This window comes from Filicampus tigris, chromosome 3 (assembly GCF_054856515.1).
Source record: "Filicampus tigris isolate MCC_2025a chromosome 3, RoL_Ftig_1.0, whole genome shotgun sequence".
Lineage (NCBI taxonomy): Eukaryota > Metazoa > Chordata > Actinopteri > Syngnathiformes > Syngnathidae > Filicampus > Filicampus tigris.
The window spans coordinates 16,916,418-16,943,328 of record NC_141219.1 but is presented as its reverse complement, the minus strand read 5'-3'; the positions used below and the strand labels follow the sequence as shown (position 1 = coordinate 16,943,328).

Below are 26,911 nucleotides of genomic sequence, written 5' to 3'. Positions count from 1 at the left end.
GAGCGAGCATGACTCTAGCACGTTGTTGTTGGGGTGTGTAATTAAAGTGCTCTGACAGGGGTGGAGCTCTCCTGGGTCCTCTGGCTTACACATGTGACTGGCGGTGATATTAGTTCCATGGAGGGCTCAGGTTAGCCTCGCACGGGAGCCCAGGCTTTTGTCCTTTTCCACTCAATGGGCAGCATATGGCACTGGATAATGCTAATTGTCCTTTTTTTCACCCAAGGCTAACTGGTCAAAGCATTAATAAACCATTTCAAACACCGGCGGCCTATGGAGGAGCATACCCGTCTGGGTTTCCTTTTACAAGACCATTAATTAAAAGCCATCATTCACACGGATAAGCAGGCCAGCACAGACATAGATCAGTCATTTCGGCGTAACTGGGGATTCGTTCTTAAAACATGAACATCCCATGTAAACGACAGTATCTGAAAAATCATCGTCCGTAAGTAGGATTACTGCGATAAAATGCAGTCAAATAGGTTTAAAGTCTAAAGTGTGTTCAACCATGTTAAAAGTTGTGGTACACCGGTGCTTTGAGATACGAGTGACCCGACTTAATGAATTGTATCCAACAAGAATGAGGTTCCAAGATTTTTATTGCCACTCCAGCTGAAGCTTACTGTCACAACATAACATAAAACTGTCATGATTTGTTTTTTTGCTGTTTAGGTTATGTTTAATTTTGCATGTTATGTATGATTCCTTGTGTGTCTTTTTTGTTTCCACCTCTGCTTGTCAACCTGGTCCCTTGTGTCTACCAATCAGCTCCCTCAGCAGCTCATGTCTCGTCCAGGTGTTCCTTGTTGTCTCGTCAGTTTGCTTGTATTTAGTCCCTGGTTTCTTTCAGTTCTTGTCAGTTCATCGTTTGTTGTTCCTGTCAGTTGTCACGTCCCCATATGATGGTGACTTTGGTCTGATTGTTTGTTTGTTTATTACTTTGAATCTGTTTTGGGGAGTTTAGATAATTTAGTTTTTCTGAAATTAAATATTTTCTGAGAGCATTCCTGCTTTTCTTTCCTGGTTTTGGGTCCTCAGCCCTGTCAGAGGATTACGTCTATTTAAAACATCCACATAGCCTCGGCTAGCTTTGATGCTAACATGCAATGGGAAACTCCAAACATTACTGCCTGGCTGAGAAGCTGAGAAACATCTTATTCCGGCCCAAGGTACACACACCCCAATGAGCAGCACAATGTGCATTGAACAGAAAGTGTGAGAAAAACTGTATAATTACAACGGTGAGCAATTTTTTCTACCTTTTTTAATCAGAGATGCAAGTAAACTTTGAGGTATTTCTTTTCTGCACGGATTCAGAATCTGTGCTACTTTTTTTCTCTAGCACATCAGGTTTTCATAATAATGCTAACAATGATAATAATAACATAATACCAATAATATGCAATATAGTATATTTAGTCATTTTTATGAGTAAAGGGTTAGGTTTGGCAACAGGTAGATTTTTTTCTGAAAGGATTACAACACATGGTAAAATACGTACTGCACAAACTTTTATTGGTCAAACAAAAAACAAAAAAAATACAGTATCTCAAAAACTTGGTCAAACAAAAAATAATATCTCAAAAACTTGATGTGCTAGAAAAAAGTAAAGATTTTTTTATTATATCAGTGTCAAAAATGCTTTTAGGGACACAAAGCTGATTAAAATTTGATGTTGACAAGTGAAATCTTTTTGTTGTACTCAATTATGTAGTATCATATTATAGAGTGCTATTTTCCTCATTTAAAAAAAAAAAATCTCATAAAATTTGCCATTGTTTTGGGGGAAGGTTAGAACGGATTAATGGCCTTTCCATTCATTTCAATGGGGAAAAGGGTTATATGCATATATTCAGTGATCCTTCACTAACGATGCAATTGAAAAACAGGACGGTGACAGAAATAATAATAAAAAAAACAATTAGGAAATAATAAAATGGCTGGCCAAGCGCAGTCTAAAGTCCTGTTTTTGTGATGCATGTCACTACTTGAAATAAAACTATATCTCTGGAACATTTTTGCTGTATGTCCAAGTGTGCAAAACAGACATGTTGCATCTTCCAACTGCTTTTCAGCTTCAACATTTGTGCATGATGCCCGCCAACGAGCCCTGACTTTTTCCAAGCATGAAACTGTGACACTAAAATGTCTCACCGAGGGCAAATTCCATTGCCGAGATGTTTCAGGAGTCAGATGATATTAGGAATGTTTTAAGCAAAGCATCTTTAAACACACTAACAATTCATACTTGCCTGGCTAAATTGGAAAAAATCAAGTTCTGATGAAACAACATCCACACACAAATTATATACTTATGTAATTTTGTTGACATGAAACAAACCCTCCATAAAGTTAAGAATATGTCCAAACAAAAACTTAAACTAGATTTTTAACATTAAAACAAGGAGTCAATCACTTCAAATTCAAACTCCGTGTAATCACACCAGAGAACTGCAAGAGTTGCAAGGACTGGCTAACCTCAGGAAACCAAAAATGATCAAACCAGAACAAGTAGCAGGCAACATGTCACCTCGTCCAAATTTGCAGCGAGAATGATATATGACATGCATTTGCAAAGAAATGAAACAAGACTAAAATGCCCCGATAACTGCAAGGCTTTCTTTCCCTTCAGTCGGAATAAAGCTTGGTGAGCTGTTCCATCTGTATTGGTTCCATGCCATCAGCTCACAAGTCAATGGCCCACTGTGAATTCTCCCAGTCATCCAGATGGTGAGCCTGCTAAGCAACTCTACATGACAACAAATTCATTTTAATCAAGTTGATTCGCAGAATGAGCACCACATTTCTTATTTCCTTGCAAAGGAATCCAGAAAAAAAAAAAAAAAAGGATTAACAAGCGCTTTTGATCAGAGCCCTGTTTCGTGCACATGCTATCCATTTCCTCCCCATCGCTAACGGTAACCCAAGCCTGTTAATACTTAATATGAAAAGAGATCAAAGTCATCTGTGTGCATTGGGGACACAGGAAATGTTGTCACTGGTTCCAAGGACAATTGAAATTGAAGCTTAAGATGACCTTGACGACAGCAACATTAAAATAGTGCGATTCTTAATTTCAAAATGACCACTGGGCCATGGCAGGTGGAAATCTGCAAGGTGTGCGATTCTTAATTTCGAAACGACCATTGGGCCATGGCAGGTGGAAATCTGCAAGGTGTTATTTGCTTATGCCAGGATAATAACAGAAGGGTTGCGAAATCACTTCAACTATTGTTTAGAACTATGCGCTTCCCAAAGATGAGCTTTCAATTTGAAATAAATACTCAACAGAAAGACAACCAATCCTGGCCAAACAACTTCAGCATTCCTAAAGACAAAAAAACAAAACAAGTCTGCATGCATTTACGAAAAAATGCTCTGGAAGTTTGTGACAAACAAATATCAAAGAGGTTATTACGGAGATGTTCAGAAATCACATTAGGCTCCCTGTGGTGTCAAGAATGCCGATGTGATGAAAAGCAGATGGAAGGACAGCAAACACTGATGCTTGGAGCTCAATCTGCAAACAGGAAAGTCTAACCTCAACAGGCAGACTCTTTCCCCTAATCATTCCCAGATCCCACTTGTTATTATTTCAATCCAGTCTTGAAACTAGCAACCAGCCAGAGAAAATACATTGGTCCCCAAAAACCCACAGTGCTTCATTGTATGGGAAAAAGTTTGGCACAACTTTTTTTTCCTGCTTTTCACTTTTAAATAAGGGAAGACCTACATTTCGTAGTAAGATGAAGATACAATTTACACTGTAATGTATTTACAGCGTGAGACACTGGAAACTTGCATCTCACACATGCAGTCAAACTCACACATACATGAGATCAGTGTTTTTACCTTAAAAAGAGAGCACTGACAGAACACAAGACACAAGTTGAGTCTGGCAGACAAACACACTTCTTCCACCTCACACACAAATCGACCCCCAAAAAAGATTACTCACCGATTTCCCGTTGTAGTAGTACATTAAAGAGTTATTTCCCATTCCAGGGATGGGATACGCGCAATACATTATAGCGTTAACAAATTGGGAAGGATATTACAACAGGAGGCAAGCTCTCTGGACATACATCCAAAGCGTTCAAAAGGGACTAGTAATTCTTTCAGCGCTGGCCTCCACACTGCCCACTCAGAGGAAACTTATGCAAAGCAGGACGCTACCATTGCGCGCTGAGCGAAGGGGGGGGCGGCTGTCAGAAGGGAGTGGCGCGCGTGGTAAGTCCCTCTCTTAAGCCGCTGAGTGCTGAGGCAAAGAGGAAAGGGACGAGGGGGAAGGGAAGCAACGAGGAGGTGGGCATAAAAAAGATAAAGAGAAGTGGGTGGGACAGAAAACAAATGTGTGAGCCGATTTAGGGGGGGGGGGGGGGGGGGTTAATTCCAAGCATAAAAAAAATGCAGATTTTCTGCAGTACAACCTCAACAAACTGGAACTAAAATATTTTAATTTGCCGCCGGATTTCATACATACTATATGAGTAATTTAAATGAAAGCAGGGAGACAGATTTTTTTTTTTCACGTTTAAATCCGGAGGGTTTTTTCTTCTGACGAATGGACCCACTCATTTGGCAACATGTTGTAACCGTGTGCCCACAGACGGCTCTCACGCAGATTAGAAGTCATTAAACGGTGTGTACGCAGAAGCAAAAAAAAAAAAAAAAAAAAGAGCATCAGCATCCAAAAGAGAATATGGACTAAATGTGTATTATTTACAGGGTGAGATGTCAAATATGAGAGTGTCGGTGTTGCATGCAACAGCTGCAAAAGGGGGCTGGCTCGTGACGTCGCTGCAGGAAAATTACGCTCCGTTTCGTAAAACCCCCAGGGGGGCCCTCTGAAACGGGGCGCGCTGGAGGGGAGAGCAAAACATCAACAGCCATTTGATTACACTTTACTGTCATTCCAAGCCACACAGCTTCCCATTTATCCACCTTTATGGAGTGGGTGGAGAGGGAGGGCAAAGGGGAGAAGAAGAAAGGAGAGGATTGATACGATATTCCATTGAAAGCTCAGCTTTACTGGAGCCTTTCATGACTACCACTCAAAGCTTCCCGGACTAAACACAGGCCTGCAAACTCATTTACGACAATATTGTTATAGAAAGATTAAAGCGTTCAAGTCCCTCGAAAAACTAGGTCTTTATTATGCTTTGCCTTTGGTAGTGTTATTATTTATCCCCTTTTCTTCTGCCGAACTCTTTTAAAGTCTTCCAAAACACTGGCTCTACATTCTGTAACCGCTTTATATCTGGAGCCGTTTCAAGTCCACGCTTTAAGGAAGAAATGGCTGTGATAGAAGTGTTTGAAGGGGGCTAAAACAAGTCCAGACCCAGCTCTGTGTAGTGAGTGAGGAAACATAAAAGGACAAAGGAAATGGGGATTTGTTTTAGCAGAGCGTGCGACTGCTTCACGTCACCGCAACGCCAACGTCGAAGGTCAGCATGTGTACACATCTCACGTGAGGGTAAAGATCTTGAGAGGTTTTGAATCACGGCAGAAAGGTAACAGCCGTGACCGAGTAAGGAGAAGAAGAAGAAAAAAAAACGCTCCACATTTTTGGAGGAGATGAAGGGCACGCTCCACCCACCTGTTCACGCCACCCTCTCTCAACACACACGATTCAGCGCGGCGTGCTTTTCATGCAATTTGTTGAGCTGTTGCAAAAACAATGAGCAAAATCCACATGCTGAGATCATCTTCACTCTCAGCCATGGATTTGGCGATGATGTCACCAGACGGCAAGATTGTTTCCTGTAAGAAGCTCTGGCTCTAATTAGGGAGGGCTTACTTAGGGGATCTGGGGGGGTGCACTTGGGATATTAGCCCTCATCTTCCATCCCCAAAAAATGCAGGTATATTTAGGTGTCCGCCTATTGTACAGTCGCATCCAATAGCTGCATAAATTCTACAGTCACAAATATGGACATCAAAACAAACGAAGAATTTCAAAATAAATCATTTGTGTACTACTGTATATTTTGTTTCAACAGCAATACAATGAGTGATAGGGCAGTATTAAATCATGCATCAAACATTTTTACAGTCTTCTGACCGTAGAATAAAGATTGGCAAAATTACCAAAATAAATATATAAATATATGCAAATTGTTGTGACGTATTACCACCAGGGTCCAACATCGAGGTTTTTTGAGGGGTTGTCCTCAGCCAATTTGAAGTGGCACTGTCGAAACCAGTCTTCATTGGCAATGGTTTATCGCCGCCTATGAAATTCAAAATATTGGGGCGACCGTTCTAATGTTTTCAGAATATGAAGTGGGCTTGCACATACAGCGTGTGTCATTATTTTGACACGTAATCATCTTAAACCTTTGTTCAAGGAATCAGCTGCCATTGATATTTGCACTTTATTGTTTATACACACTGCCTAATCAAATGAAGGACAATTAATTTTCAGTGGTGTGTTGCTTTAATCATAAGAATGGGAAAAACGGCAAGTTTTTAACCTGGATTTGAAGGCATCTACACTTGGGGCTAACTGAAGTTCTGTTCGCAGCTTATTCCATTTGCATGCAGCATACCAGCTATGCTGATGCACCATGTTTGCTTTGAACTCTGGGCTCCATTAATTAACCCGAGTCTTCTGACCCCAAAACTGGGTTTATTCCATGAGCATTTCTTTAATGCATTCGGGACCTAAGCCATTCAATGATTTATAGAGCAGTAGCGTAATTTTAAAATCTATTTCCCATTTGCATAATAAATCGGTGGGTCCTCACCGCGTAAATAGACAATTACATGGATGGAAAAAAATGGGCGTCCGACTATGCTTATCCCGTTTTCCCATCTATCGTTTATCGCCAACAAAAAGAGCTTAAAAACTTTTAACGATATTGAATATGCCTAATCTGTTTATACTGAAATAAACAGGATAGACATTGTGAGTATTGTCTGAAAAGGCAGCTATCACCCAGAGTAAATGCGCTAAGAGAAAGCGTTACCACATGAGCCACTCAGACTGGGCTTTCAATGGAATATCGTATCAATTTTCTCCTTTTTTCTCCTCTCCTTTGCCCTCCCTCGTCCCTCATAATTAAGGTGGATACATAGGAAGCTGTGTGGCTTGCAATGACAGTAAAGCATAGTAAATAGGCTGTTGATATTTTGCTTTCCCCTCCATTGCTTCTCGCTTCAGAGGCCCCCGGCATTTACAAAATGGAGGATTCAAGTGGGGAAATGGGAAAATTAAAGTCCAATCAATCCTACAATCTATTGACAAACATGTTGAATTTATAACATTTTTGTTAAAATGTTGATTTTATAACATTTTTGTCAGTGAGTTTTACCATGGCCAAAAATGTCATGACTTTCCATTTGTGGCCCATGCCGAGATCATAAGTAGGCGACTGTTATAAAATATTATAATGCAAACATGTCCTAAAATGGTGACATGCGTATGTAACAGATCAACCCACTATAAATATTTTTTCAATACAAAATGTATACTGATGCCATACAATAAGTATGGAAGGGCTAGGAGCGGAAAGACAAAATGAGAACAAGATGGTTCAATTGTGAAACATAAGTGGAGGGAGTAGTTTTTCGAGGATTAGTTTCAACGGAATTAAAAATTATCCTAATTCAATATTCAGTTCCGGCTGCATCAGCAAGGTCACAGCAACATTGGGGCTCCTGGAAAAAACGAGAGTCAAGGGGAAGGAGTGACCTAGCTTATTAAAGGAAGGACCCAATGCCCCTGACAGCTTCTAGGACAACCACCTCCTTTTCAAGCATGAAGGACCACTCATACATACAAGCTCATACCTTGCACTTCTTTTACGCTCAAGCTTGATATGGTCCTTATATTTTATTATACTGGATTCAAATAAATAAGTCTTAAATGCCACAGCTGGCTTTATCACAACAAGATCATGAGTTTAAATTCACGCGGATCATATATTGTTGTGTATGTTTAAAGCGGGACAAAATATAATGTGCTGCTAAATCCCCCAAAGTTCTTAGTTTGAAATTTGAACAAAAATGTGCGTGTTAAGTTACACAAAACTGGAACTTGAGGCATCCATACAGCCATTAAAAAAATGCCCTCATTTGGGTTGGTTGTGGGTGAGACGGAATTGATCCCAGTTGACCTCGGGCAAGAGGCACCTGTCACCTGTCAATCACAGAGCGCAAACAATATAAAGACACAACTCAACACACTCACTTATGGGAAATTCTAATGTGGGATGAAGCTGTAGTACACGAAGATTTTTTTTTTTTTTTTTTTAATCTTGGTAGAGGAAGGCATGAAACACGCATGCTTATGAAGAGTGGCTGACAAGGCAAATACATGAGGTAATACTTCCAATCCAAAATCCGATTTACAAAAGTGACACCCCTCACTCTTTGAGCAGTTTATGGCAATGTTAATAATGCTGTCGTGAAACGAGTGTCTGCAACCAGCTACAAGCGTTACGGTGTCCACAATTGATTCAAAGAATACTTTAAACATGCTACTGAGGTAGATAACTAGCTGACTAAAATCCACCAAGACACTAGGTGGCGGTAATGCACCAAAAGTATATGCCAAACGCCAAAAGGAAGTTGAAGGAGAAATGGAAGAGGAAGAGAAATAAGGAGAAATAAGACAAAGAAGTAGCAGCAAATGGTGCAATAACCGACTAGGATTCTACCTTTAGCCACAATGTGATGCAGGATTCTAGTTAAGGTAAGTCATTTTAAACCAAAAAGAAAAACGTTTCCATAGTTAGAAGCGGAGGCTTCGTCCAACCAGAAGTCGTTGGCTGCAGTGCGTTTTGAAATTCACTCGGACTCCTTACCACTACTCTGAGAGTGTGTGTGCAGAGAGTGTTCTCCTCTCCCATTAATTTCCGAATGCGTCCTATGTTCAGCTTGTGCTTGAACTGTTTCCTTTCCTTGTACTGCCTAACGCACTTCCACTTTCTTTAGGCGGTTGACAAATACGACTGTGCAGATCGATCCAAGCATCAACACAATCGATAATAAAGTTAGTATCGGTATCGTAGTGATACCAAAGCACTAGTATCGATCCTTAAAGCAACACCGCGTAAGTATTCGATCTTAATAAAATATTTTCATAACTCTTCTGATGAAACATTGACTTACAACTAGTTGAATGGTACCTTTTTCATGGCCTGAGGGGGTCTGTATCGCTTTTACTGGCACTGGGCAACTTTGAGGAGGAAACCACAAACCCTGCCACACAAAAAAACTACAAATGTGCTGACTGCTTTATGTCATATGTCACTTCCCCTCCTTTCCCCATTACTTACAAAGACAAAACATCATTTTATTATGTTGTTTAGACACAATTAGATTCACTACATCATCGCCATTCATCCTAAACACAGCCACTGGAAACAGAAATGCAATTCAGTCCAACTGCAGACGAGTGAGAGCTCAGGATTTCACGACACGCTCATGGGAAATCGGGAAGTCGACTTCACTCAAAATACTACCACTCTTGTCAACATGGCGCCGCTATAATCAATGAAAACTTAAGGTTACACAGTGTTGCTTTAACATTTATTTCTTTTGGTTTCTCGTGGTTTCCTCGCATGTTCCCTTTTTACCGCATGTGGAAATAAATGAGACACTTGCTGCCAATGACAGTGGTGGGCGGCACGGACGGCGGTAACAGCAACATAGGACGACAGGAGAAGAAAGCATGAGAGAAAGAATAAGCTTTAATAAGATGTGAGCCGTTGTACAGAAAATGTGTGTTTGTCACATTTTATTACAGGTTATTACAAGTTTGAACTGAATACTATTTGTATTTTTTGCATGCACCTTTAAAAGACTCAGTTACATTTACTAAAATGTAGGTGAGAATATGAAGTTGCGCTGTTGCTGTTCGATGCACTTTTTTTTTGAATGAATGAAATTGTTTTATGAAATAAGATGATATTCAAATTTAAAAAATGATTCAATGATTCCGTTTTGTAAAATTAGATAGTTTGTTTTTATATATAAATGGTCTTCACTAGGGCCGCACAATATATCGAAAAAATATTGATATTGTGATATTGGTTCGCAAAGACATGCAATACATTTCTTATGAAATTTTAGGCTTTTATCTGAATTTGACCAGTCAGACACCAACTTAAATATGCATTGCCATTCATTAGTTGAACATTATCTGGGGTAATTAGTACAATGAATTATCTAAGAATACATTGAGCTTGCTTATTTCTCATTAGATATTAAAAATGTAATTTCTATAGGTACATGTTAAATATTGCAATAATATCGATATCGCTATAGTCAACAAGCATATTGCACGTCGCATGTTTTTCCAATATTATACTGCCCTACTCTTCGCAACAGTTATTTTCAAATAATGATTTTTACAGCGAATATTGCATTTTACGTTAAGCTCTTCCAAGTACCAACTGGGTACTTGTAGCACAAGATATAAGTATAGTGCATGATATAAATTTTAATATACTACGTCTGAGAGTAGTTTGAAGTTAGATGCAAGTACACTATCTGCCAGCAGAGTGTGCAATTTTTCCTCTTGGTGCTCTCTGACCCTCAGTGTGAGGACAGTGGAAAGTAAACCAAAACAATGGTAAATAAGATAATCTGAGCGACCACAACAAATCGAATCATAACAAGCTAGGAGGTGTCTAGACTAGAGGAAATTTCAGTGGCCGATGTTTCTTTGAGTGCGGAAGAGAAATATGAGAATATGACTATGAATATGAAGATTACTACTACGTGTATGACTTTAAACAAGAGTCCAGGTATGTTTCCATTGAGTATATTTATATTATGGTATGGTTAAGAAGCCAACAAGAAAGTTGAATTTGCATAAAACATGTTATTTAATAGGATAAATTATATAAAATACCATCATATTTTATTAACCGTAAGTACTTGGTATCGTTATCGATATTGGTGATAAGTGGCTCCATTTGGTCTCGATCAATTGACAAATGGAATTGGAAGTTTCGAATACAACCGGAACTCGCTCACTGCCGTCAACACGATAAGGGAGCGGGGATTTTGTGTGTAAATCCGAGCTCTAATTTTGACATACAAGCTGCACCTAAATATAAGTCCCAGAAACTAGCAAACTATAAAAAAAGTGACTCATAGTCAGAAAAATACAGTTAAACTCAAATAGGGCTAATCGGATAAGTTGACCACAAAAATTGGTCGAAACATAAATTTCTGCCTCAAAACTATACTAATTTTAAAAGCATATTTGCAACACCCAGAACCAGTGTTTAACCACTTCTGTGTTTATCGCACAGACACTTGTTGCGGATGGATGGATGACCAGATCGATGGAACAATTGATAGGATCATTGATTCCAAAAAGATAAGATAGTAACAGTCCTAAACTCAAACATACAAATGCCCTTGCACTGTTACTTTTCCTCATCTAGGCCTTTAAACAACACCTTCCATATACCCTTGAAGCTTCGTCTGAGTTTTGAACATCAGCCAACATATGAGCGTCATTAACCTCACATGTCATAGCAAGCGGGCTTTGATGATTTCTGAATAACACGCTCCACCTTTGTGACCGTGGTTAGGCTGCGCGTTTCTCGAGCTCGGCAGCAATCTGAAATCAAGGTTTGCATTAATGTTGTAAAGTCACGCAAGTCGGGCATTAATAATTTGCAACGGGCCAGCTCGTGTGTAACGACTTAAATCTGTGCATTATTTTCCGACTCTCTGTCCTTTTACCTCCTTGCTCTCCTCACAGATGAAAGAGGGTCAGGCCTCTGGGCTTGTTTGCCTGTTCCATTATCTCCAGTCTCGAATGTAAGTGGTTGCATTTCAGCAACCCAAAACAAAGACAAACACGAAGATCATGATCCCAGAGGAGGCTGCGACTGTTCAGCATCATCCCAGTCAAACCAACAGTGTCTATCTAATCTGCCATCTGATGAAGCCATCCCAGGAGAGCCTGTTAACTGGGGTCAGGGCAAAGCCTGGAACATTGCCAGCTGCACGGGCCAATTTTACCATTTTATCACATGGAGACACCTTACATAACCGCATTTCATGACCCTGACATTTCAGGAGAGCACGCACAATTGTACCTCATGTTTGAACTACACACTGAATATTAAACTAAACCTAATATGGCCACCAGCTTAACAGTTGGATGTTTTTTTTTATTATAACTAAAGCGCTATAGTTTTAGGTGCACCGGCATTACAGATCAAATCATTTTAAGTATATTAAAAGAGGCTTACGCAAATGTATTCAACCTACTTTGTAATTATTTCCACTCATTGTTGTCAAAAACATATACAGACTTTTTCAATTTTGAGGTGAGGTTATGCTGCACGTCTCCCACGGAGTGGGAGAAAACAGACAGTTCAAGTGTTCAAGAGCGTGAAAAGATTTGTTCTCAAGCTATTTTGAACACTTTCAATTGGTTAAAGATGCGTAAAAATAACAGACTATTATTAGCTAATATTACATTAAAAACAAGTCAAATCAATTTCCCGGTATATAGCCCTTAATCACAAAGTCTCAAAGGGCTTCACATGCTCACAGTTGACAAATATTAACGACATGTCCTGATCTTAACTCTTTTAGTCCTGTTCCTCAAATCAGGAGTTTCAGGCCAAAAAACAATGACATTAAAAAAAAACTACAAAACGCACCTGATTAAAAGACGCAACAGATCATTTTAGCCCTCCAAACAAATTGGTACATACACTGGCCGCTTCGTATTAAAAGCCGTGGGTCTCAACGTTATAACACAGGATATTTGCAAATAAAGAGGTCACACAGATGGATTTTTAAAAACTTTTATTTACGTTAAACACTGATAGACACTTTTATTTCCCTCCAAAAATGCAGAAAGCAGATAGTTACACAGTGGCATCCCAGAACCTCTCAGTCACTCTGTGTGTAGAATTTGTGATACACACAAATTCGCCAATTAGCTTCATCAGGCAGCAGTGACATAAGTCCGTGATAGTACAGCCTTTGGAAAGCCGTTTCAATTTTAAGGCTCTTGTTCCCTATGCTCATTCAACTCAACTCAAGATGCTTACTTTTGCTCTACTATGTAATAAATATCCTCTATATTAGCTCCTATTCAGCCGCGCACTGCTACGTACATACTTCTGCATTTCTCAGGTAACATGCGTGCGCACTCCATCCGTAAGAGGCTGAAAACGATTCAGTGTGAGGGCGGACTCCGGACAGTTTCACTGGTCCACTGTGACGTGTTTGGTCATTTAATTGGTCGGACGTGACGAGACTTTGGGTACATGTAGTGAAGCCCCTCAGTAAAAATTCAGAAATAAACTGCGTCACATTGAAAGCCGCAAAGTTCAAAGCGCGGGGAAAAAAGTAGCGTCCAATACTCTGTACTGTAGTCTGGATAATATGGGACTTTGGTTGCCTGAGATGAGTCAGTAGATATTTTGAATACCGTAGTTCAACAGGCCTATCATCAAATTTAGAGCAAAAAAAGAAAATATTGAACTTTAAGTCTATTTTGAGAGATATTTGTATATTAACTTGAGATAATTTGCATTAAGGCACTTTTTTTCCCTAATGCATAGCCGGGGTATCGGATAGGGACTTGATATCGGGAGCTACTTAAAATCAAAGACTTGGACTCAAACGCAAAAGATGTGATCATACCGAACACTGACCATCATATGAAAAAAACTAAAAAACGAACACAACTAAAATGTAATATGGTCCAATTTGGAATAGTCTTGACATTTAAAAAATATATATTTCACTGGAACCTATAAGGTAATGGCACAAAATAGTTTCAGCAGGAGAAAAAAGAAATCGGGAATAGAATGTTGAAGAAAGCATTTTCGCCAAAGGTAGAAATGTGAAATAAATATAAATATGCCGTGTAGTTTTAAAATGTAACTATTTTGCCTGCCTAACATGTCACTGTTTAAAAGATGTCTGTTATCAGACCAAGAGCTTGATCATATCCCGGCCTACCGTGTGTGAATGAAAGGAAGAAAGAAACCGAACGGCTTTCTTAGAAATGGAAACATCATGTTGTTGCTGTAGTACAACATTTTGATCTCTAGTCTTTACACTGTTGAGAAAAGCTGGATGAGGAGAAAAGTGTTTTGACTGTCACGCCCCAAAGAGCACTGCGAGGAACATTTCGGGATCATCAGAGCCAAGAGCAGGCCTCCTTTTATTCAGCTCGCACCGTTCAGATCTCTCCGAAACAAGGGTGTCTGAGTGATCTGTCAAAAGCAAACGTCAATCTTTTTTGTCATCCCTACTCAGGGTTCTCACTTGCAAAAGTCCCCGAGGGGATCGGAATCTCAGCCCACCACTTTCTCTCTTTTCTCTCACAGCCGCAGCGACGCTGAAGCTGGGGAGAAGTGTCACATTAAGCCTCGGCGCCTCTGACAGGGAATTGTAGGGGGGGGGAAATGGTATTTACACAAACAAACTGTCATGCACACACACCCGCATTATGTCTGTGCAGCTTCCCATAAATATCCTCCAAGATGCAACTTTCCACCCCCCCCCCCCCCCCCCCCCCCACGAGCGACAGAATCTCTCCTCACTGCTCCTGTCACACAGGTGCCCACGCAGCTGCCCATCAGCATCCCCCAGCAAAGCAGACTGTCTGCTCGATGACAACATGCTACGACCTTCAGTCTGAGCTCGGGCTGTATACAGCCCAATAAAGCATGAAAGGGATGACGAACTGCAGTGGAAACTCCAAATTCCAAAGAAGGGAGGTGGGTAGGGCAACCAAAAATTACGCCTTCATAAGAACACTCCTACTTTGGAATAAGACATGACTTAATAGTAAAAAGTAGTTGTTCAAATAATTACTTGAATAAGGGTGATTAGTCAGAAAAAAATACTCCACCACTAACCAGTAAGTAACTTCTGATTCATCCATTTTTTTCTAAAAAGAGTGTAAATGTCATGCAGATAAAAAATATAAAATAGGGAGGTGCAACTTCAGACATTGCGCAACAATCTAACTTGACCCAAAACAATAATAATTAAAATCTTGATGAAATAAAAGCAAGAGATTGCCTTAAAGAGTAAAATAAACCCAAGCATGTTTTTTTCAAGAATATGTTCCCAGCAGGCCCACTAGTTGAAACATGGCATTCGGATTAATATTGCATTTGTGGAATATGAGTTAAGAAGCAAAATCCACCCATTTTTAGCCATCTTAGGGCGCGGCCATTTTGTCACTTCTGTCGACTGAAAATGACATCACAACTGTAAGGTAAAAATAGATCGAATGTGAGGCCATGGGTGTTCTGCCTCTTCTGATTGCAAATTGCGCGCCGTTTTCAATGTTGTTTGTGCCATGTGTCATGGAAATTACTCTTTGAAAATGTTATGTGGGCATGTGACTCCTCTGTCTTCATTAAAAAATACTCAAGTAAAAGTTAAAAGTGTGATGCATTAAAACTACTAACTAACTACTTTCCATGTATTCATTTATTCATGTGATGTTGGCCAACTTCAAAGATTTGAAACCATTTTTTAAAGTTATTTAATTCAGTCCTGTTTATGTAGATACCATCTCACTTTCCACACAAAAACACAATGTCAAAACAAGTCATACCTAAATTGCTTATCCGTCACAGACTGTTACATTTAATCAGGCATTCATTATTTAGAGTGCAAAGGAGTCAAAAATGCCTGAAAATAGCACACGCAACGGCTTGCTAAAATAATAAGGGCTAATTCCAAAAATGCAGCCGCATGTACACGGCTGCAGTAAGTGGACTACGGGGGAGGAAAGTATGTGTGTGGCGAAGAGAGGAGTGTGTTTGTAGACAGTATAAGATGAAAAAGACCCATGAACATTTTACTGTTTGCAATCACCAGCTGTCCTGCCCAGATAGCCTTCACATCCTGATGCATGGTGATGTCAAACCCTAAATGCGGCAAGGATGTGCTCCGGTAAATATTTTGATTCAGGCCCATCATGAAGTGTACACAAACATCATGCTTGGACCTGCAACTTCCATTGCATGTCTTGATCTAAAAACGGCATTTATTTTTAGAGCCAAGAGTCCAAAGACAAGCGAGAAGGAAAGCGTGGGATTTCAGAAATAAATAAATAAATGAGAAAATTCCCAGGAGTAGACCAAAACGATAGGAAGCACTGTGCTCATGTATGCCTGTGTGTGTGCGTGTATATATATATATATATATATATATATATTTTTTTTTTTAATCAGGCATCTATTCAGGTCTCTGGTGAAGCTTTCTCGCTTGCTTACACCAGCAAAACCTTTCAGCGGCATCTGCAGCTGCATTCATGCTTTACAGGTACGCCGCAGGCTCTTCGCACAGCTGCCTCCCGGCTTCAGGTGCGCTTTCGCTTCAGTACTCCTCAGCACTGCCACCGCTCGCTACCTCCTGTGTCGTTGACGGCAGCACAAACGCAGACCCGGGCTGATAATCATCTAATTGCACTACAAGTACCCTTTTTCACCTTCTCGCCGCCTTACCTTGGCTGTGCTTCCTGTTAGTCCATGCGCATGCAGGTATTTTTAAAATCACATTTTTCAGAGGCTGAAATTCTCCATAGTCCAGAGTTGAACTCAAACAAAGTCTCTAAACGATTTATTAAATAATTGATTAGCTGTTGATGAATTGGTTCATCACTACACCTATTGTAGACTGTAATGAATATGACTGCTGTAAAGCAGAATTTAAAAAAAATCAGCACAACAACATGTCGACGATTGCCAACACAGCCTAACGTAAACATTGTTCGCTGAGCATATGTGTTGCTGCACCGCCATTTCCTAAAGGATTACAAACCGTTACCCCGATGCTATTCATCGTATGGTCTTTTGGATTGTGTGTTAGCGTTGAACTGGGACTGGCAATATATAGCTTGAAGCCTCTTTTTTGAAGTTTAAATGCGCCCTATTGTGAAATGAGTTGAGTTCACTGCCACCATCAAGTGCTCGTATCTCCAATTTTTGTTTGCAAGTCAAAGCAAAGAAAAAAAAAAAAATCAGCGGAACGACATCTACCTCGAGAACCTCATAATGGTAGCGTGACAAGTGTTCAAATTTGATCACAGGGCAGATCTGAGGAGGGGGGAAAAAAACTCCAAAAGGTAAGCATTGGTAGTTACTGGTTCACATACAGTAGAAGACTTGTTCAGCTGGTGTGGGATAAATACTATGCCCTAAGTCTGACGTGACACTGAACAGGATAGGTGGTATGGAAAATAGATTGATGAACGGTTTCCAAAAAGCCAGTATTCAGTGACTCAAAATACAGGTGCATGTGTGGAGAAAAGGCCAAAATACAAAACAATAAAAATCCAGTCAACTTCTCTTCCATTTATCTATTGCAGGAGAGCACAATAAAACTATTTGTATTCAACATTCCTGTGTTCATGCGGACATGGCCCTTTATCAACAGCATCAGTAATACTTCCTACAGGCGACCTCCTATATAACTAGAACTAGACCGGTTCTATATGTTTTCTCTTAATTTATAAGAAGCCCGAAGCCTTTTATTGAACATTTCCATCTCTTTTCTTTCAAATTGGATCAAAGACTAACTGGGATAATCCCGCCAAGCTCCAGGCTTTATCGCCTGAGCAGCGCTGAGTGACAAGAAGAAGCTGTATTTTATTCCATGCTCTGTCACTGTTTCTCCCTATCTGCCATTGTACTGCTTGATTGTACTCTTATGAGTCACACAAGCGCACCTGCACCCATGTGTTAAGTAGTGACAAATAAAAGCCCAGCGTCCATTTACACAACAAAGAGATATAACCCGCCAGGCAACCGTTCTTTGCCTGCCGCCCTCCTCCTCCTCCTTCTGACAAGACCTCAGATATATATATATATATATATATATATATATATATATATATATATATATATATATATATATATATATATATATATCACTTACTTACGAGGAAGAAGGCAGCATGCTCTCTTGCTGCTGCCACAGATGCCTTCTCTCCCTCATGCGCTGACAAACTTCTTTTCAAATCCAAATCCAGAAACAAAACACATGTCAGCCTTTTATGTTCTGAAGCCTGTTCAACATTTGATCTTGGAGTAACGGCGGCGGAGGTGACGAAAATCAAAGCACTGAAGGGTAAAGCCGTTCTCGGAATCCCTTATCAAAACAAGAAATATTGTCTAATAATGATGGGGGGGAGGGGGTTGTTGGATTTTAGCAAACCGGTTGCTTCTTGTTAAGGAAAAGGAGCAGTCTCGAACCAGTTCAAGGAATTAAAGCAAGGGCCTGATATATTTTGAAAAAAAAAAAAAAGAAAAAAAAGAAAAAAGAACTTTGGCAATTCACTAAGGTTTTACAAAAGAACATCTGACTGAGTGATTTATGCATATTAATGAACTCCAAATACCCCCCGCCTAAGTGAACGCAAGCTGAGCTCCACACTTCTCTGCATCCTAATGGTTTCTGCTCCGCTGGGATCATTACCAGCAGAATTTTCAGATATTCTGTGCTATTAATCTCTGTCTGTCCTCCTGTTCAGCGACGTAATGACTAATTAAACATCAAAAGAGCAGAGCTGGGGATCCGCTCTGACAGCCTCTCGTTCTCCCCGGAGAGCCTGTGAGGAGGCTGGACTGTGACAGGGCACCGCTGAAAATCAATCACCTCCAGTGCAAACGTGATACACACATGCGAGCGCACACAACTACACCAAGCTGATTTGAGAGTCATACAATGCTACGTTTAACAACCAAAACAAGATGCCACAACTTTGTGAGTAAATAGAAACAGTGGTGCTAAGCAACATATCGCCGTTCAGCGACTGCGGGGATAATGTCAAGAGCGCTGTTTTTTGTCTACAGGCCTTGACAGGTTGGCCTTCCGAGTAGCACGGATCTACATGTGTGTGTTTGTGTGTGCGCAGAAGTGAGCTCACTGTGAAATCTATTTATATGAGAGGTAGATGATCTCCCACTCACAGATGAAGGCAGGCCAGGAGGGACCTTGCGAACCTTTTTTGTTTGTAGAGGATCTGTGGAAAAGAGATGAAAGCGCATTTAAGCATTCGCAAACAAACGCAAGACAGTCTGAATGTGCTCCAAACAAAACAGTTTGCAAACAATACAAAAACAACTCCGGGTAGAATAAAAGAAAGAACCTTTTTGTTGACTTGAGTGAAGATGTGGTTTTGGTACGTAATACTGAGTATTGTTCATAACTATCAGTCATCATAAATCATAATCATTTACTCTTAATTCTTAATGATTAACTTTTCAAGGACAGCTAAAGTATAACTATCAAAAAAGTAAGATAAGTACATTTCAAGGATATGCCTTTATTGCAGTTTATTATTTCATGACATAAACCATTTACATTTTTCATTTTCAAAATGTCTTTTTTTGGTTTGTGGCATCGGCCCCATAAAGGCATTTATATTGGATTCAATAAAGAGTTATGCCCAAAGAGGAGAATTGGACGTTCAATCAAATCTTTGACTGAAGTGGCACTAACCAATGGGCGGAGGGTCCTGTAAAGGACGTCTTCTGGGATTGGCTGCGCTGAACGAGTAGAACGGAGCCGCTGGCTTTGCCGATGTCGTCCCTGAACTAGGACTTGTCACTGACACGTCCGAGCGCAGAGATGGCTGTGAGAAAAAATAAGCGGAAACAACAGCGTTCATTTTCAGTGTTTGCCTCCCAAAATCATCAAGCGTTTGCTGGCTGCTACGTTTTAAGGTGTCTCCTTATGGGTGGAACATATCTAGTGAATTCGTGATCACATTTTCTCGCGTCAAAGTCTAGTTAACTTTTTTTTATTCATGCAAAAGCAATTCTATAATAAAAGACAAGAAGATTAGCAATTACATTGATTATTTCATATCATACTAACAAAGAATTCCTTCTTTTGGCTCACGAATTCCAATCACGTGATCGGATCAGAGCAACTCTCAACGTCAAGTATTATTTAGTGCCAGTGTCATCCAATATTTTCTGACCCCTATAACCTCAATATACAGGGTTAGGAGGCCAATTAGGAGCTTGGTCCAATTAGAGTAATCAGCCACAGACCGACTCACGATGGCGAGCACAAAAGCAAGCTATGTTTAGTCGTTGGCATGCCAACGAGCGCACGTGCCCCTGGGAATCCCCTTCGCAGGCTGACGACTGACACGCTGGCATATTTGACCTTTCTAGCGGATAAACTGGTAGTTAAAGACAGCTTTGATTTCGCTACATGGGCACTCAAGGAGTGGAAATAATTCAATTAAAAGCTGTTTGTGTAGCGCAGGCGGTATGTTGCATCCACCTATTTTCAAAGAAATTAAACATACAGTAGTTCGCCCCATGCTAAATGTAGGTCATCAAAACTATTGGACATGGTGACAAAAATGTAATCCAAAAGGAACAAACTGGCTCTGTAAAATGACAAGCTGTCACAGATGTCACATCACTGACCCATTTGTGCTCATGGCTTTGTTCAATGATATTGAACCACTGGCTCAACACAGTCTGCTCTCACTCTCCTGGAGAAAATCACCAAAGAAGACTCCAAGACAAAATGAAGCCCATGCAATACATTCCATTAAATCTGAGTTCTACATATTTTTGAGGGGGAATGGATCCGTTTACAAATATGCGTGATGGCTGTTAACAAATGAATGTGTATTGGAAGCGAGGTGCACCTGAGACTGACAGGCAGAGGCGGATGAACACGACAGTGTGAATCAATCCACTGCAGGACTTCTTTTGAAGCATGAGAAGTCATTAGCCATGTCGGGCAAGTGGCAAGTAGCCATGTGGCAAGTAGATCAATGATCTAATTCAATTATTTGGATTAAAAGCCTGGCAAAACACTAGCTGGAATGTTAGAAGTGCAAAGTAGGCTAAAAATCTATCAGGATCGAGTCCATAACAAATATATTTACATAAAAGTACGGAAAAATAAAGGTGTTCATTGGAACTACAGTTCTACATGTCCTCAAAGAAAATATGGAACTCACCTGACAGCCGGATGCTCCAGTATCCCTTCCAAAGCCATGTAATGCAACACTCTCTGATTTCGCTGAAAAAGAGGGTCAATTGTTATCTTCTGTGGCACAATTGTGAAAAAAAAAAACATGATTATGAACTGATCAAATGCATAATGATTATTATAGCATAATTGAGTAGGTCAAAGCATCAAGCAACTGCTGCACCCTCAACAGCTACAGTTTATTTGAGCAGTTACAGCACTGATGAAAATCCATGTTCTTTGATTAATATATTTAGAAATGCCCTCGATTCCACTGAAGATATAGGTATGTGCAGGACCTAATCAACAAAAGAACAATGAAAATCAACAATAGAACAATTAAACAAAAAAAAAACGTTTTTTTAATTGAGTTGAAATCATTATAGGTCACAGTAGTGGTGGAACAGGTTTTGAAATTATTTACCATGGTTTCACTTTTTTTTTTATTACAACATGGGATGTGAATAGGGGTGTGTAGACTTTTCACACCCACTACACACTTTTGACCAATGGCATTTTGAGCTTGTTTTTACTGAACTCATGACTGATTATTGCATTCTATAGGTGTGACATCGTCCTCAGAGGATGCATCGCATGTAGCTTTAAAGAGAGAAATAAAACTAACAAACACGTAAGCACATTAATCATGACATGACAATATCTAAACTCAGCAGTTTTAGTTCCCTGGAAAAAGAAAACACACAAATAAAGCTACGTGAGCTCCTATGTGAGGAAGAAGAATAAATTTAATGGCATCATATATAACATTTTCCAGAAATCCTAATACAGTGGTACCTCTACTTACGAAATAAATTGGTGCTGGAAGAAATTTCTTAAGTAGAACATTTTGTAATTAGAGACGTGTTTTCCATGTAAATGCCCTAATAGGTTCCAAGGCCCCCAATATACAGATATAAATGTTTTATAAAGCATAAAAATGTATCAAAACATGTAACAAATACATGTTACAATTAGATTATTGCACAATAAATGAGAGTTGTGCATAATGTAAAAAACAAAGACTAGAGTAAAGAATGAAAATGATGGTCGTTTACCTTTTAATTGCTGTCCTCATCGCTTTTTGCCCTCTTTGGTTCATGTTCTCTCTCAGAAGTGGTTTTTGCCTGGCGTTTTATAAAGAACTGATTTAATAAGGTGGCGACTGTCGATACATTACGGTCATATTCTTTGGCGAGATCAACCAAACGCATCCCTTTTTTATACATTTCTATAATCTCTTGCTTTGTTTGTATGGAGAACAAAAACGATTTTCTCCTTTTTTTTCTTTTCCTCGTTTCTAATTCACGTCAAACTATCGGAACACCTCATTTCCAGAGGGGCGAATGACGAGGACGCTGCATAGACATATATCACATATCTATCTATCTACCTGTCTATCTACACACATAAACACATACGGTAGAGGTCCCTCTTAGCCAATGGGATGACAGGAAGATGCTAGGTAATAGCCAATGGCAGAGCAGCTATGAATATGTTGCGTTCAGGAAACTCTGGAGCTGCGAGTTTCAGGAAATACTGGAGCTGCGAGTAGCAGCCCATACTGCGAGTAGCAGCCCATACTTTTACCTTTCGTATCCTGAAATTTCTTTCGTAACAAGGGGCAATATTTTCCTGTTGATGCGTTTCGTAACTTGAAAATTTCGTATGAAGAGACGTTCGTAAGTAGAGGTACCACTGTACGGTATTACAAACACAGAGTTAGTGCTAAATTCTGTTTACGTTACAGTACAGGTGATTATTTTGATGAGCTAAAAAGTTGCATTGCGTGGATGTTTTGCTACACAATGATGGCTCTGAAATGAACATTGCATCACAAGCGCAGGTGAGCAGAGGCTAATACATCATCTGAACCGTTGTACGGGGAAAAGTTACATTGTGCAGACTGGACTACATCTCAGAACACTCTGAGAGCTGAGTATATCAGGGAAGATAGTTTATCTCGCAAAGCCATTTCTCTTGTAACAACAATACGATACATTCCCAAGCCATCACTCTGGAAAAAGGATTAAGTTGTCGGATACCGCCACCTTGCACTATCGCTGGAGGAAGATGAAATATCTCCTTTCACTGAACTTTTATTTCATTATATCCTCTCAGCAAATATCTGAGGATTCTTTTACTGGATTCACCATCATTTCACAAAAGTCCATAGAGGTTGAAACCTGGTCAAGTCCCGAGTCAAATATTCATTGGCAGCGCATGTTTTGTCAAACACGCTGTGTCTGATGTGAATAATTGATGCTCAGTGCTGCATTTCCAGGCCCCACACTTTCAAACACCCACTCAGATCATACATACAACAGGAAGGATTCCCAAATCCACTCACCAAGCAATAACACCTAGACTTAGTGTAAACACAGGTCAACCAGGGAAATGTAGACCCGGCGAGCTTCCATAAATATTTACAGCAATGATGCTGTCATAGTGTTTACTCATCATGTAGCACAGCTTGCACTAATCATTGGCCTGTGCGGTTGATTATATAATTTTGATAAACAAAAGAACACCACTGTTTGCTGCCCAATGGAGAGCATGAATCTCCAAATTGTATTAGGAAAAACTGTGTTCTTCATACTGTTTTACACAGAGCTGCGCATCGCCTAACTGCCACCAAGTTCCCGTGTGCATATTTAATCGACCCACGTGGTCCCAGTCGGTCCGAGTCAGCCAAAACGGACGTCGAGAATGGACTTAACCTGTACCACGTAACACTCCATTTAAAAGAATAATAAAAATGGACAAAACGATATATAAGCCGCACCGGGTTATAAGCCGCACCTATCTATGTTGAATTTACTGCATATACAGAATGATTTTGAAATGTAAATGTACATGTATGTACCTGAACAAACAGTATTCTTTCCCAAGAGTGTCTTTTAACATGGCGGCAACTTTGCTGATTAAAACGGCACAGGACAAAGAGAAGAAAATAGACAGCATTTATTTATCTTCATTTCTCCTGTGTTTGAAATCACATGGGTGGGGGCGGACGTAAGGACGGAACTGCTTTAAAAGGACGGGGTCGGGGGCTGATCATTTTTATGAATAAGGACAGCGGGACGAGGCCGGAAGGGTACCCGGGTCGCGGACGGAGGACGGATAACGGACCGGCAAAAAAGGGTCAAGTGCCCAGCTCTGCTAATTACAGTCCGTTTATGTTGCCATCAGAGAGTGACACTGTTTGTTGTCCTTTATGTGAAAGTGTGATTCATTTTACAAGTATATGGATTTGATGGTCTGAAATGAGCACAAATCCAGTACCCTAAGTTGGAATCAATCACAGAATAGAGACGCACTGTCATAAAGTAATCACGTCTAAACAAGCAAGCGAAATAGTTTTTGAGCTTGAAACAAGATTTCCTAAATCCAGCAAAGCTCACAAAATTGTGATTGAGTAATCTTGCACACTAGCGCTTTTGGTGCGAAAATGTATTTGTGCAGATAACAAGATGAAGCAACGCTAACATGAGTGGTACACAAGATCACGATGTATAAGAGGATAACAATCACAGACAAAGAGCACCAGAAAAAGCTAAAGGCAGTGGACATGGCAGCCCATTTTTAACGCAGCACCCTCCCGCCCCCCCCCCCCCCCCCCCCCACACACACATGACAAATCAGCTGCAAGAGGAGAAGGATGGAACGGGACCAAGTGGCAGAGTGTCGGCAAATTAATCCACCATGCCACGTATAGAGGTCATAGATTAACAGATCTCTTAGTTAATTTAGCTCGGCTGCGTGCAGCAGCTCTGACCTTTTTATCTTATCTTGAATCTTTTCGCTCCGCTCCACTAATAGATATGGATTCGACTTCCTACATTAAATCTGCCCTCTGTGAGTAAAACTACAAAAAACAGTGGAAGTTTTTACTTATTTTGCTGTACTTGTATAGAAACAACAACAGATACAATTCATCTGAAATGTGCAACAGGCTTATGACATACTTGAAACTTTACATGTCAGACAAAAACCCATTCCGCTCTGACACAGAAAAGGTCATGAATTGATTTCAAGCATACATATTTCATTTCTAAACTCCTTATAACAAACATGGGTGATCACACAAGGGTACAATATTTTATCAGGTATTATAGTTCCTCTTCTCTTTGCTCTTATTTGCGTAAAGAACAAAAAACGAAGAACTGAGATTGACATACAGTCGTTCAAAAATAAAAAATTACCTACTTTTTGCAAATGCAAAATACCCTAAAAAAATCTTTCAACAATAATTTAAGACAACAATGTAAGAATACAGAATACCAATCAGTAGTCATAAGACTAATGAAAAAATATTTCCAAAATAGTCAATAAACCTACTATGGTAATCAGAATATTACTTAGAGAACTGAAGTGGAACGATTATGAAAGTGGTACATATTCATAAAAGTCATGCTTCATATTTAGATCTTCTTACAAGTGACGGTGGATAGGCAGTGAAGTAAAACTATTTAAACCAACAGAGTCATCATAATTCATAGTCACCATGTACCACTGAGAGTATTGGTCATTTTAACAATTATGATTTGAAATAATCTCTTCAAGCTCTTATCAGAATGTTTTGAACATTTGATGTGTTTCAAGGACAGTGGTGTATTGAACAGTAAAATGGGGTGCAACTAAACCTGACAGCGGTAGGGTGCATAGAAGGGGAGAGAATGAGCGAGAGCGACAGGGAGGGAGCATTGTGAAGTGTCTACCGTACATGAATAACGGGCTCTTTTGCTAGTTTTGGTACAAGGGATGGATTCGGAATTAGTTGCTTAGTAAGCGGCAGTTGGTGACCTCACCCTCCACCATCACCACTGCGCACTTTGTTTCGAGCAATCATGCTTGCTGGGAACATCGAGTAGCCTTAAGACTTCAAACCAGTCGAGATTAAATGACTGGATTTACCAAAGTAGGGCACTCCATTTTAAATAAATTACTTGAAGATGTGATTAATCAACAATCACCTCCATACCACCAACAGAATACTTAATGATTAATGGATGATGGCTATGCCAATCCCTAATATCATTATTTACCAGTAGGTTCACCGTCGCTCAGCTTGGGAGTCATTATTGTGCGAGGAGATAAACAAAACCAACGGAAAACCCACTAGAAAGTAATGGCCTTAATAATTGCACAGTGGTAGCAACATTATTTGTCTCCCACAGTGTGTACGCACTAGAAGGGTTGGCGTCATCTGAGTGATGAGTCTGCGCCCAGTTCAAAAGCTAAATATAGCACTTTATTTTGCAGCTCAACTATTGTTTCCACAGACCTCAAAAGATTTTTCCTCAAGCTTTGAGACTATTGCCGTTTCTTGTATACTACAGGCTGCTGTCATGAGGCTTTTATCAAAAGTGGCTCGGGTTGTCGTGTGTTCGAGCCAAAGGCATAGCAAATGTTCACCTCGCATTATCGTCACATTTTCACGCCATCTCCGGTGAATTATGACAAAAATGTTGATGGCGAAATTGGAATACAAATATATATACATAATATATAAAAATAACTCGCAATGTCAGTGCATACACTTCTTGTTAGTATCCATTCACATTTTGGGGCAATATATATTTATGGAAAGAATTTCAAAACTTGCTGTTACATTTTCAAATGAAACAACCTGAACACTGAGTGCAGCGAAAAAGAAAACTGAATTAAGGTGCTGAAAAGTCAAAGCCGACCAGTCTTTCAGTGTGCTTATCGATCTCAGGGCTTCACCGCAGCACATTGTGGCATTCTATTGAGCCACACATATTTTGATAACACAAGAGGTAGTGACCTAAGAGTCTCCAGGGATCAATTCAAAACCCTCACCACAAAAACAAGCAATTAGAGAGCATGCTTCAGTACCCGTGAGATACATTCCAAGAGCCTTTTTTTTTTTCCATCCAGCCATCGAGTCGATTTTCCTTGCTCTAAGGAAAGCCAAGATCTT

General features: G+C 39.9%; 1 protein-coding gene and 1 long non-coding RNA gene across 3 annotated transcripts in view; one reads left to right on the top strand and one right to left on the bottom strand.

The window, feature by feature from the left end:
* tcf12 (transcription factor 12) overlaps positions 1-26,911 on the bottom strand; it is a 74,331-nt gene that overhangs the window by 22,690 nt on the left and 24,730 nt on the right. For both annotated transcript variants that reach the window (XM_086025942.1, XM_086025943.1), the window contains exons 6-8: positions 20,957-21,018; positions 19,468-19,600; positions 18,936-18,988 (exon numbers count right to left, since the gene is read on the bottom strand). In XM_086025942.1, the coding sequence (XP_085882068.1) occupies positions 18,936-18,988; positions 19,468-19,600; positions 20,957-21,018 (248 nt within the window). The remainder of the gene's footprint in view (positions 1-18,935; positions 18,989-19,467; positions 19,601-20,956; positions 21,019-26,911) is intronic.
* On the top strand, positions 882-12,065 carry LOC147150112 (uncharacterized). Its single transcript, XR_015086197.1, has 3 exons — positions 882-1,172; positions 2,636-2,733; positions 11,732-12,065. It is a non-coding gene; the product is annotated as an uncharacterized LOC147150112 (long non-coding RNA).